This window comes from Periplaneta americana, chromosome 13 (genome assembly GCF_040183065.1).
Source record: "Periplaneta americana isolate PAMFEO1 chromosome 13, P.americana_PAMFEO1_priV1, whole genome shotgun sequence".
NCBI classification, from domain to species: domain Eukaryota; kingdom Metazoa; phylum Arthropoda; class Insecta; order Blattodea; family Blattidae; genus Periplaneta; species Periplaneta americana.
The window spans coordinates 100287679-100301784 of NC_091129.1; the positions used below are offsets into that span (position 1 = coordinate 100287679).

The 14106-nt window shown below is 36.1% G+C and overlaps 1 protein-coding gene across 1 annotated transcript in view; it reads right to left on the reverse strand.

The window, feature by feature from the left end:
- LOC138712155 (UPAR/Ly6 domain-containing protein crok-like) overlaps nucleotides 1-13885 on the reverse strand; it is a 45544-nt gene extending 31659 nt beyond the window's left edge. The window contains exon 1 of the mRNA XM_069843639.1: nucleotides 13728-13885. Coding sequence (XP_069699740.1) covers nucleotides 13728-13785 — 58 coding nt within the window. The 5' untranslated portion in view covers nucleotides 13786-13885. The remainder of the gene's footprint in view (nucleotides 1-13727) is intronic.
- Nucleotides 13886-14106: the final 221 nt, after the last annotated feature.

A 14106-nucleotide genomic window follows, 5' to 3' on the forward strand; every position in this document is an offset into this window, starting at 1 on the left:
AATAATATTGCAACTGATTAGAATAATTAAAAAGCATGCAACTATTGTTTTAGAGGTAGGCCTATACATTTTTTTTAGTTTAAAGTATAAACGTCATAATGGACTTATGTACTTATTTCCTATTTTGTTTTATAATGAATTGTAATTATATTTTTGAATATGTTTACATTATATTTCACATTATATATTACGTCTATTTCCTTCGATGTCACTGTGTCCATTGTTCATTTATTTGTTACTAGTGAAATTACTGCAAGTTCGAAATACAAAAATAAATGTATTAAAGTGTCAAATTATTTGTGTTCCTATTTGAAGCAAACATATTTTTGTAATTAAACAAAATAAATATCCTTCAATATTATTACTCTGTTTGTATACTGAGAAAATGTTAAAGAGTTATTGTATGGTGAAATGTATCTGGTGTTATTTGAAGATCGTATTTTCTTCCTCCTTACCATTTCTTTCTGTGTGAGATTTGTGTTCTAAATAATTCGCGATCTTACATGAACTTATACAAATCGAACAAGATTCAGTCAATATGTGACGAGAAAGAGTTACGACGTAATCAAATGATGAAGTTATGACGTATACTGTTTAACACTGGTATAGAAAAACGCCAGCTATATAGCGTTTATTGGTAAGAAAAATATACATGGCTTGTGCACGTCTTGTTCTGTGAAAAACTATAACATTGTTTAACATATCTATAAGCAACTTTCATTAGTAAAACTCTAAAAGTTTAAAATATAAACGATACTTATAAAGTTACTGCAAGCTCAGAATAATAAAAAAAATATAGGTGTTATAGTGTCGAATGGACTGTAAGAATACTTGCAAACACTTTTTTTTTCAATAAGACAACGTAAATTTCCTTGTTACTCCGGTTGTATACTCGAAAAACGTTAGTTTCATGTAAATCCGCCTGATGTTCTGTCTACTCTCCAATACATCAGGCGTAACCGCTCGACAACCGAGTTATTCGGCCCGATGTTCATCGTAGCCGGTTGAGCTCCGACCGGTCGAATCTAAACCGGTTGTGTGCGCAGTTTTGCAGGTCTCTAATATGTATGTATGTATGTATGTATGTATGTATGTATGTATGTATGTATGTATGTATGTATGTATGTATGTATGTATGTATCTATGTATGTGTGTATGAATGTAGCCTATGTATGTATGTAATATTTATCCTAAAGATTTATTTTTTCTTAATAAAATTATTATATTTCATACCCATCAGTTCTGGATTAACTGTCGGGCAATCACTATACAAAAACATACAAGTCCAATAACAGCTATTTTAATATCAGTAGTGACGTGTATTTGAGCAAAAATCTCGAAATAAATTTTTTCTCCAATGACAAAGTAGAATTAATTATATTATTGTTTGGGAAGTGAAATATTGTTTCGAAGTCCTAAAGCTGCAGTATATGGCAGCTTCTTCTAATAAATAATAATGCAATATCTTCTAGTTTACTCCCATTAGGCCCTATACCTGTTCAAACCTAATTCCCTTCAACTATCTTCCGTTATCTAACACTCTTACTATATCTATGAGGTAGATTACCACTATGTAAGAAATTGCTTCTCCGTTAGGAAACCACACGATGCTGTACAAAATGCAGTAGGTTTCACAATGACTAGCAAATAGTTGCACTTAACTCGAAGAAATATAAACTGGGTTATCTAAGGTTGTCAGAGGTCTGCTGCTACACGGAGCATTTTATTTTCTACACGAAAGGAAACTCACTTTGGTTTTATGGCTAATGCGTATGTGTGAAACAAACGTAGTGACCTGCTTTCTCCTGTTTCCTTATCTGTGACTCATGTCAAACATATTACCGAGTTCAATAAAAGCTTCGCTGTTTCTTTTCTTGTAAAATGTCTTGTTCTAACTCCAGGGTTGGCCGCGTAAATTACATGAAACATATTTTACATAATTATATGTAACTTATGTCGCGTATAAAGACTAATTTTTACACTATCTTCTAAGCGACGCTACGAAATAAATCATTTTCACGGAAGTAAATTAGTAAGATACATATTCTTCTTATGCATGCATAACGACGCTGTGTTGCCGTGTTTTTAATCATCAGCCACGAAATGTGCATTTTGTACAGTTTTTATTTCAAATTTTGTGGTAATAAAACCAAGTTCTTCATGCTTGTTATGCAAAGATCTCCCTGCTTACGGCATATCGCCTTCAACTTTTATTTTTAATACAGGATCTTACTAACTTCAGAATCACAAACTCTTACCGAGCGCTTCGGAACTATGCTGTGAACAGAAGTGATTATGTGGTTCCATCCTTTTAAAATTTCTAACCTATCAGATCACAATATGATCACGAACAATCTAGGAGTGTGTAGTAACAAAATGCACACGATGAAATCCGTCGGCGGTCTTTGATGGCTAGTAAACTTTGGAACCTGCATTTCCGCGGCGAGTAGCTAAGCAACACGCGGAAACATTGTGTGGTGTAGGCGTTCCGTTTCAAAGAATAGAAGAAATGATGACTTAATATAAAGAGTTCGAATAAATGACTGCAAGTAATGCATACTTGTAGCCTGGAACTTGAGTAATAATTTCACACTTTCTTTATTTATTGTATTACAGTAAGTTTTGAATTTATTACTTTTTACATTTATGACGAAAGTTACGGATTTTTACGTTTATTTTACGCGTCATGTGGAAATTAATTTTTTCCTCTTTAACTTCCCAACCCTGTCTAAGACTCATCCCTCCGACTGCCACAGAGGCTGAATAGAATAGTTCTGCTATTACACATTAACAAGTATCAGACTCTCTGCTCTTGTGGTTGACATCCTTGGCTTAGAGCAACAATAGGGAACACTCTCAGTTCCTATATAAGGAAGAAAAATGTCTAGTTCACTACCGAAAATCAAGTCCCATTTCCATTTATTTGTACGAGTATTCTGAAACTACACCCGTTCAATCAACACGAATAGTAGCAATATTTTGACGTAGAATACATCTTTTCGTGCACCGAGTATAAACACCCTTTCCGGGATCCGTGGTGAAGCTTATGTGACCACACTGAATGACTCCGCCTCCCCTCGCTACGGGCATAAGGGCACAGAACGTAAGTATAAAATTAGCCGTACCGCGCGGCCTCTCTTAGCAATATCTGGGTATCGAGAGCAGCTACAGATTAGAGATGGGATAAACTTTCTTTTTAAGCAACAGTTTCGACTGTAACTGTTTCATGAACGAAGGTCTTCCAAAATAACAGTTTCAAATAAATAGCTTCATAAGTATATGTTTACAACATCAGAGCCAACTGTTCCAAATGTTCTAACTGTTTCAACTTCTCATTTGCTTCAGGAACATTTTTCGAAGCCCTTGAATCGTCTTTATATCAGCTGTTCAGTCTATTATGACGACGAAAGTCATTTTTTGCCGGTTACTTTTAAAGAGTGCAGTAAATAACTACAATTCAAAATGAATCGATTTTAGTAAAAATAACGCATAGCCTATAACCCTAGAAGAGTTTAATAATGATAAGCCATTAGCCAATAATATTTTTCGCGGTATATTAATAATTAACACCATGTTTGGGCACCATGAACATATTCTCCATCAATGGGCGGCTAATATTAATTAATATCAGATTTATTATTGAATTCGATTCGTACAATTAAATTGCGCGGGCTTACATAGACTACTGTTGCACGAAAGCCGTGTGGAACATCGATATTATATCTACTTCCGATTGAAGGTCGATCACTGGAGCAGTGTAACACTCTTTGGAACAGTTGGAACAGGTTATTTCACGAAATTGTTTCGATATGAAACAGTTTCAATTGTGAAACAGTTTAAAAAAAACTGTTCCAGCTTTTTTTACCCATCTCTACTACAGATCTGTGCTACAACTCGTTTCATTTGAAATAGTGAGTTCTGCAATACTAAAGTGACAATAGACACGTTCGATACTATTTAAGTGAACCATGGTGAAACATTTTGTTGTGAGCAGGGACTAATTTCGGAATGTCTCCTCATATGAAGATAAAATAAAAGGGCATGCTCTTCATTAATTGCTTCTCTTTTCATAGAGCCATATCTTTCATTAATTTGTAAATTGAAATAAAAATAAAATGACCGATTCGCAGGGGTCTGTATCTGTAAACTTACGCAAGTTTATATTTGCCTCTGGGTTGTCTGGTTAACATCTGTGTCAGTCGGTTAAGGAGCTTGCCTGTTGGTCTGAAGTTGCGCTCGGGCGCGGGTTCGATCCCTTCTTGGGCTGATTACCTGGTTGGGTTTTTTTCGAGGTTTTCCCCAACCGTAAGGTGAATGCCAGGTAATTTATGGCGAATCCTCGGTCTCATCTCGCCAAATACCATCTCGCTATCACAAATCTCATCGACGCTAAATAACCTAGTAGTTGAGATACAGCGTCGTTAAATAACCAATTATATGCTAATATTATTTTTGTCGTCATAATAAAGAAGACGACATAGTAGACTTACTTAACCGTCGAAGCGCCTAACTGTAGATACTTGTTAGCCTTCAAGTTACTGGCATTTAGTGACATAGTTAACCCTTGTCTCGGAACCCACGTGTTCTGTTCATAACGCATCGCCTTATTACTATTTTATGACGTCGAACTTTCAAATTAGAAGTCTTTACGGCGCATAAGTAGGGATAATACTCCGTTCATGAGTATGACTTACTACATACTAACAGGCGTTCCCACACCGAAGATTGCTCCCATTCAAGCAGAACTGTGAAACGATGCATGCTCACTGCGTCCTTAATAACTGTCCAGGCAGAGACTCGTATTTACGAGGAAGGTCATGTGACTAAAAACTGATGCATATACAGGGATATCATTTTATTTTTACTAACATTTTTAATATTAACCTGGCTATACCTTTTGATTAACGGTTGAGAACCGGAAACACTGTTCCTACCCCCTTCCATGACTGGAGTTCGATGATACTGGTGTAAAATACAAACAAATCACTTTACTAGGTATAGGAGGGAAGAAAAGCAGTTCATCCATTTACATAAACTAGGAAATATCGCAATTTTGAGTTTGATAATTTTCATTAGGTTTTTGTTTAATCAAAATATAGTACAGTATTTACAATAGCCTAAGTGTTTTACTCACGAACTGAGTTATCCATGCGAACATATTCATTATGCGGTGTGTATTATACTGTCTACAGCACATTAGCGTACGATATAGAGAATCAAATTAAATTGAAAAATAATCATAATATGGATATTTAAACACATTTTTGAAAATAGTGGCCGTTCATTTCGATATATGCTTCAGTTCTTTTGTGCATATTATCGTAATTACCAGTTTCGTCATTCTTACTAGTAACTCATGTTGAAATAATTCTGTACCTACTCTATAAAAGAGTACCTTACGTACTGTAAATTCAATCTTCACTTCTGCCCGACCCGCATAAATAAAATTACTCAGACATGCAATCTACTGTCCGTCCAAGTGGTTATGTCGCAGTATCGTAGAAAGGAGGAAAATCACGTGACAGTTAATTACTTAACGAGGTCCTTTTATTTAAGTTATTTCAAACAGTTGTATAATATTACGTAGACGTCCAATTCTAACAGAAATTAATGTTTTCAGAAAAGAGCTAAGACGACCCAGTCACTAGCTTTTACAGAGAGGCGAGCAGAAGCAAGTGAGAAAAATCGGGATGTGACGTAGGCAAACGAACGACAGTACCTGTGCGAAAATATGATTCAATATTAAAAGCTCTTTCGTCACTGGAAAACGCGAACATATTTCTGGAATGTACTATACTCACTAACTCAGTACTGTTTACTATATGTGGCCCTGATTCTGTGTGGAGGACAGTTGAAACTTCATTAGTAGAAGGGGTGAGAGTGAAGTACGTTAAAAAACTCAGGTGCAATAAAAATTGAAGTAAAAATAAAATGATGTCCCTGTATTTCTGACAATTATATGAAGTAACTTCCTCTGAAGGATATACTGGAAAGAATAGTGAACGGGAGAAAAGTTCGGAACAGAAGAGGAGATAATAGAGAAATATATGAAAAGACTAAAGAAGACTGAAGAATGCTAGGTTTGCAGTGAAAGACCTGACCTTCGGCACAAAAGTGTGAATGTAATGAAAGTTAAAACGTTTTAATTTAAGACATTTAATAGCTCATTAGTGATATAGTAGTTTTAAAAGTGTGTGATGAAGAATGAAAAAAATAGTTAATTAGATTCGATTTCGAGTTCCTATTTTCTGTTTTCACTTTCTCATGCAGGCCTAATTATTTTTTTTTTACTTAAAAGTAGTTATTAAATTCCATGTATGTTTTTTTTTATTGAATAGTAGTTATTACATTCCATGTGTAAAACGGCTGGTAAATAAAACTGAATATGAATAAGAACCGTTCAATGGTTTAAGAGAATGCGCTGTACACATATAGACGGCATGACAAAAACCACGTTTTCGATATCAGTGATGCTGAAAACGTGTATTGTCGTGCAAATTTCTAAATCGGTTTTTTATGCGTCACAATACTTTATGTTACACTTCATATAATGAGAGAGTAAAAAAGAAACAGTAATACAGTAGCTATAAACACCACAGAGACAGCTGACCACTAAGCTGAGAGGGCAATTGCGGTTAATAGGGGACTGAGGAATCCACTCTCTGGATACAAATAGGCTTAACGAGGAGAGTGCAGCATAAAGCCCACCTTGGACAACTCAACTGGCTGTCGGAAGTGGTGTCAGAGCTCAAGATCTTTTAATGATCTAGAATATAATATGGGTTCGTAACTAACTCCTTCGAGAATGACCGATCTTCAATTTCAAATGAAGGGTACACGGGAAAAACGAACAATGTCACATTTCCACTAAGGGTGAGATAGTGATCTATTTCAGTATATTACTACAACATTTATTGATGTTTCTACTTGAAATGAAGGAAATGATGAGTGTATCTGTGGTTTTAATTCTCCTTCACCACTTTTGGTAAAAATAACACTAACGCTTGTAGTAATATAGTGAATTAGATAATGACATCACCCTTAACAGCATTGTGACATTGTTCGTTTTTCCCGTGTACCCTTCAAATAACATCTTTACCCAATGCTTTTGCTTGAAATAAACTCATTGTACAAACGTACAGATAAACAATAATTGTATTTCTTCTCACTTAGGCAAAATTTTACAGGTTATACAAACGAAACCAAATGATCTGAAAATTGTTTACAAATATTGGAACTTTAATAGTGACAACTATTTATTTATTACTAATACAAACGTGATATCTGTGTGAAACTTCTATAGCGCATTGAATTTTCAACCAACTTCGCTGTTCCTGTTTTTTGAACATGGCGAAAACACAAGTGAGACTAATTAGATCCGTGTCGTTTCGCTTCCATAGCAGTGTCGCCACTATTAGAGTTCCAACCCACGTATAAACTTGCTAATACATGCTCAAATATTAACAAGTGCCAGAACAGATCATACTTTCACACAGTTATATATGTTACCTACATAAACAGGAGAATATCGATTCCCAAGTTACCGTTGAAAAATATTACGTAACGTAGGTGTATAAGTAAGGTTTTGAATTTTATTAAATATTATTACAGTAAAATGCGTATACACTGTACATTTATGAAAGTATAAACATTTACTGCCATGTATTATACAACAGCTTGTTTACAACATTTGCTGTGTGGAAAAGGGACGAGCCGTATCGGAAGCAGGTCGCTGTTGAAGGTTTGTTATCATCAGTTTGTGTTTAAATTACAGACTTATTAACTTCCATATATTATAATCAGGCTTCGGCCTTATCTCTACCAGGTTAAATAAATAAATACTAAATACAGAGTAACCAGTATGAGGTTTAGAGTACACGGAGTATAAATGACGTCATGACCCGTATGCAGTCACCCGACTGCAACAGCACAGGTGGGTCCGTAATGTGCATTACCGTTGTGTGTAGGCCTATTGCTGCTTGGCTGCGGTACGTGTAACAGGCTTCGGCGTAGGGACACCTGATTGAAGGTTACAATTCACGTTAATACTTTAATGGTAGACATTTATTGTCTACACTAGGAATGTACTGTATATACTGCATCTGTACAGAGTGAAATATATTTTGTGCCGTACTGTGACGGACTGTTTACATGCTGAGACACGAAGTAACGGCGCGCTCCATCACACACGCCACTCGACCAACACAACACTATCGCCCGTGCGTTCTGAACTTCATGCGTTTCTGTGCCCAGGACCGAAGCCTGATTATAATACGCGAGTCATCCGCAATTAGCTCACGACTTCCGCTCTCCCGCATTGATATGATAATCTCCTAGATTTAAAGGTAATCCCGCAGCTGTTATGTTTAATGTTATGTTTTAATTCCATTGCTGTTATTATTATTATTATTATTATTATTATTATTATTATTATTATTATTATTATTATTATTATATTTAGTTGGTTATTTAACGAGCTGTATCAACTACTCGGTTATTCAGCGTCGATGGGATTGGTGATTTAACCAGGCAGCATTCAAAACATAGCGATCCATTCTAAGAGTTCGCGCATGACGTCATTGTACTACCAATGACTTAATTTCCACTTCAGTCTAACCGGTAGGAGCATTTGATTTCTGCGAACTTTGAAATGTAGGCTATGTTGCCTGGCTATAGCAAGATGAGGCCGAGAATTCGCCATGGATTAGCTGACATTCACCTTACGGTTGAGAAAAACCTCGGAAATAACCCGACCAGGCAATCAGCTCAATCAGGAATCGAACCCGCGCCCGAGCGCAACCCTGGGTCGGCGGGCAAGCACCTCAGCCGACTGAGCTATGCCGGTGGCTATTATTACTGTATTATTATTATTATTATTATTATTATTATTATTATTATTATTATTATTATTATTATTATTATTATTGTACTTGTAGCCTATCATGACAGGGCCCTTAGCTTGCCGTTATTTGCCCCGACTCTACGAGTGTGCTCATAGATGCCATTAGTTCCGAGAAGCGTAGACCACTTAGTTCGCCAGAGACTAACAAGAGTGCACCACAGGCGCTGAATCCACATTACACTTGTAATGAATGAGTGATATTATTATTATTATTATTATTATTATTATTATTATTATTATTATTATTATTGTACTTGTAGTCTATCATGACAGGGCCCTTAGCTTGCCGTTATTTGCCCCGACTCTACGAGTGTGCTCGTAGATGCCACTAGTTCCGGAAAGCGTAGATCACTTAATTCGTCAGAGACTATCAAGAGTGCACCACAGGCACTGAATCCACATTACACTTGTAATGAATGAGTGATATTGTTATTATTATTATTATTATTATTATTATTATTAGTAGTAGTAGTAGTAGTAGTAGTAGTAGTAGTAGTAGTAGTAATAGTAGTAGTATAGTAGTAGTTGTAAAAAGGTAAAGGTAAGTAAAGGTATCCCCGTAACATGCCATGAAGGCATTTGGGGGGCATGGAGGTAGAGCCCCATGCTTTCCGTGACCTCGGCACTAGAATGAGGTGGTGTGGTCGGCACCACGCTCTGACCGCCTTTTACCCCCGGGAAACACCCGGTACTCAATTTTATAGGAGGCTTGTTGTAGTAGTAGTAGTAGTAGTAGTAGTAGCAGTAGTAATAGTAGTAGTTGTTGTAGTAGTAGTAGCAGTAGTAATTGTAGTAGTGGTAGTAGTAATAGTAGTAGCAGTAGTAGTAGTGGTAGTAGTAGTAGTAGTAGTAGTAGTAGTAGTAGTAGTAGTAGTAGTAGTAGTATTGAAAAGGATATCCCGTATTAAATACTCATCTCATATATTTCATTTTTTTATAGTTTGGCAAGCCAGATGTTACATGCGCTCTGCGATTGTCAAGAATGACTTGAGATATTTAATTCAAATTTTCACTGTCCCAATATACACTTTATTTAACACTTTCACTGAGTATGGCATTAACAACGGCACAATTCATTATAATTTCTCACTCATAGATTTTACTTCGGAAAAATTACGAAACTTATATTGAAACGTCCAGCATTAGACCTAATATCGAGTACGGGACTGCTGCTAAGCGACATACTACAGAAAAAAAGTGTTTTGTCTTATCCAGCACTTCCGTGCATCTTATCGCAAAACAGGTCTACGAACTCGACGGCGAGACTGCTCAAATCCACATTTCTGCGTGCCAGAAAAAGAGTTCTTTGTTCTTTGTAAGTCGAAATAACGCACTATAAAATGTTACCTATTATGAGAAGTTACAACCTGATATGGCAATGTCTGAAGTGATTCATCACTCGAAATAATAACAAGGGGTAGGGGGACAGAAATATTGTAAAAGGAAATTGCGGTGCAAACGGAATTCAGTGAACAGAACTTAAATTTTAATAGATGTTACTTGATGCCACAGAATAGACATGAGAATCTGAATCCGTAAGTTCATCCATTTGTGGCTATGAAGGGCGAAGGAAACGATCGTGGATAAAAATATTGTATGCAGCTAGTGGAATGTGCATTGTTATCGCTATCCTCATACAATTAAATAACTCGGCAGTGGCATAACTAGAAGCTTGGAGGTCCCTATAAATGTTTAAAAGTGGTCCCCCCCCCACCACTTTCGAGTTCAACAAAGTGATACCCTTACAAGATTAATAATATCTTAATAATTTGTTCATCACACGTATATTAGAATATTTTAGTTGGTTATTTAACGACGCTGTATCAATTTTATTACGAGGTTATTTAATGTCGATGAGATTGGTGATAGCGAAATAATATATTTGGCGAGATGAGGCCGAGGATTCGCCATAGATTACCTGCTATTCACCTTACGGTTGGGGAAAACCTCGGTAAAAATCCAACCAGGAGGTAATCAGCCCAAGTGGGAATCGAACTCGCGCCCGACCGCAACTTCAGACCGGCAGACAAGTAACAACCAATTGAGCCACGTCGATGGCTTTATTAGAAATACGTAGTAAGTCTAGATATCATTATACACAAAATAGATATTCAGAATTTATTTCTAGTTACATTTTATAAACGCATAAGAATTCCATCCCATTTAACTCTTTCCTTTTTTTTTCTTTGACCTAGGCAAAGTTATCTGTTACTTCTTAGCCACAGACTGCTCTAAAGATAAAGATGCTACGCCTTACAATTTTTCCTGAATCATGCTGCTTATCAGGCAGCTTTTTATTATTTTAAGTTTGGAAAATGAACGCTACACAACGTACTGGCAGTTGTAATAGAAATGGTAAGAAACAACATGAAAGTTGTACTACAAACTTTCGGAATACTGGATGAAAGAAGTTTTTTCTTCCCCCCCCCCTCACCCCTACTATAAGAAGAGAGGCTAGTCCACTGATTGTTGTCACGTTTGAGATCTTATTAGTTTATTACTAACAATAAGCAGGGTGCGAATTAACGGGAGAGATGGGGGGATTTCTCCCCCCTGTTGGAAAGTTATCCCCCTCTCATAAATTCATATTAACATCCCTGCCAGGGATAACTTCTATCCCCCCCTCACAAAATATAATTGTTTTAATACGAGTATACTTTATAAAATACCGTGTAAAGTAAGCAAAGAAAATAATATTGATGTATTATCATCACCGACAAGATGACAATAACTTAGGAATTACACATCTTATCTTAAGCCTGCTCATGGATATAATTATTATTATAATCAAGGTGCAAGACAAGCAACTCAGTGCGACCAAGCGTTGAGTCGTATAGAATGAGGATAATAATAATTTTATGTGTGGTATTCGCTATCTAGGATTCTAACCCCTCTCTTAATTCGCACCCTGACAATAAGTGTCAATCGCATGTTAAAGATATGTCGCTGAAATGTTGAAGAAATGTCTCTGCTAGCGAACGAGTTGGCTCAGATGGTAGCGTTTGAGACTCGTACTCGGGAGGTCACGGGTTCAAATTCCGGTTAATTTGACTGGGATTTTTCATGGTTTCCCTCAGTCACAAAAGAAAATGCCGGATTGGAAATTTACATACCATGATTCATCATCGCCTCAATCACCAATATAATAAACATTAATTAAAATCTAAAATCAACCATCTACAACACAAAATAGAAAACAGGAACTCACCAACACTAACAATGGCATACTGGTTTATCCACAGATCCTAACACGCGATATGATAACACATGATAATGCGCGTAGGTATAATTAATAAACTTGACAAAAATGTCTCTATTATAGTAGATAATAATAATAATAATAATAATAATAATAATAATAATAATAATAATAACAACGGATGGATCCCTTCACCTTGTGGGCCCCTGAATATTTGTCAATCCATACACATTGTAGTTACGCTCCTGAAATACTGCTGAATCCTCGTTCTTCACACTCGAGCTATAATAATGCATTTATCCCACATACTTCATAACACGACTCAATGTTTAGTGAACTAGCAAAGAGAGTTTCCTAATTTTGATAAGTGCAGTAACTCTATAACATTATAAACATGTTTCATTATGCTAATTTTGGCCAATCTTCGATATCGCGCTACAATACACACAGAACTGACGTCTGATTTGTAAGTTTCTTTTTAGACAGTCGTTTCATAATGACGATTTTTCGATTCTGATTTTAGTATCGATAAGTCATTGATTTCCGCATCTATAAATTAGAGTGCTTAAAAGTAAATTTCCGTGCCTAAAAGTACTTTTAAGCATGTGAATTAGGAATACTGAAAACATAAATTTCAACTATTTATTAATTATAAATATTCACAACGCAATTATTTAAATTGGAAATTACAATATTTGGAGATTTGATACATATATTATTCACGTCCGAATCACTCAGTTTCCTAATTTTATTATATTTATCACTTTCGTTGTAATAATTGTATATTCCAAAATTACATGACAGCAGAACTCCACTTAAACAACTTACTAACAATCAGCAAAACAATCAACATAGCATACTACGCATCCAAAGGCCGTGAAATGTAATACTCTTTCGTGTTTAACATCAGAAGTTAGCCATTTCGAGACAACGAATCAACATTTGTTTTTTTCTTTTTAAAATATAAATATAACAGGGATTCGTCAGCGACTGTCTAAAAATTCTTGTATGAAACACGTGCGAAACTAGCGTTTTAACCACTCCCCTTCGGTTCGGTGGACAATCTTCATTTCTCGTGCTTAAAACGCTATCATTTTGCAACTTATTGCATAAATAGCTATTATGAGTTAAATGAGGGGATAGCTAAGTGACATTAAGTCGAGGTACGTGACAAGGTTAGTGGTTTAGCTGAGGGGGTTATTTAAGTGATATGATGCCGAAGAATGTGAAAAATATTTAAGTACGTTTTCTCTCTCGTGTTTAGTGTTAGAGGATACCGAAGTTCCACCACTATTTTTTGTACGACAGCATTATAGGCTATAACATTAAAGAAATGGTATATTAAATTTGTAATGATGGGTAGTTAGACATCATGGTTTATGAAGAAAGGGGTTGCCATGACAACAATAATATATTAAATATTATATCACGAAAAATCGTTTCATAATATTATCAACTATATGGCACAAGTTATACCGTCATAATAGAAGTCATGACGTTTTAGTTGTCATGGTAATATTTTACGGCACTGGTACCATAATGTGCAAGATTTTCACTAACGATAAAGACTGTTTATAATGCTGGTGTACAGAAGTAATAAATTATAACGTTAGCAAGAGCGCATACCCGTGTGAACAGCGAAGGCCAATAGGCAGAAGCCTGCGATGTACGATGCGCCCTGCATGCTGAAGCTGTTGGGTGGTGTGGAGTCCAAACACTGACTGAAGACGACGCGGCATCTTCCACCGTTCGACGGTCAAGAAGCGGCCCGCCTCCACGGGCGCTCCCTTCCTTCGTCTGTAGGCAAGGACAGGATGCTCCACTTAATGTTGTACGTGTATACCTGCAGCTGGCTGGTAGAAACTCCCAGTCACCAGAAAACTTTGCATGCAAATTACATAATACAGTTTTTAATGGCGCATTTAACTTTGTAAGTCGTCACTGTCATCGCCCATAACCGTCACTAACATCCTTTTCGTTCTTATATTTATATTTACAGTATTTT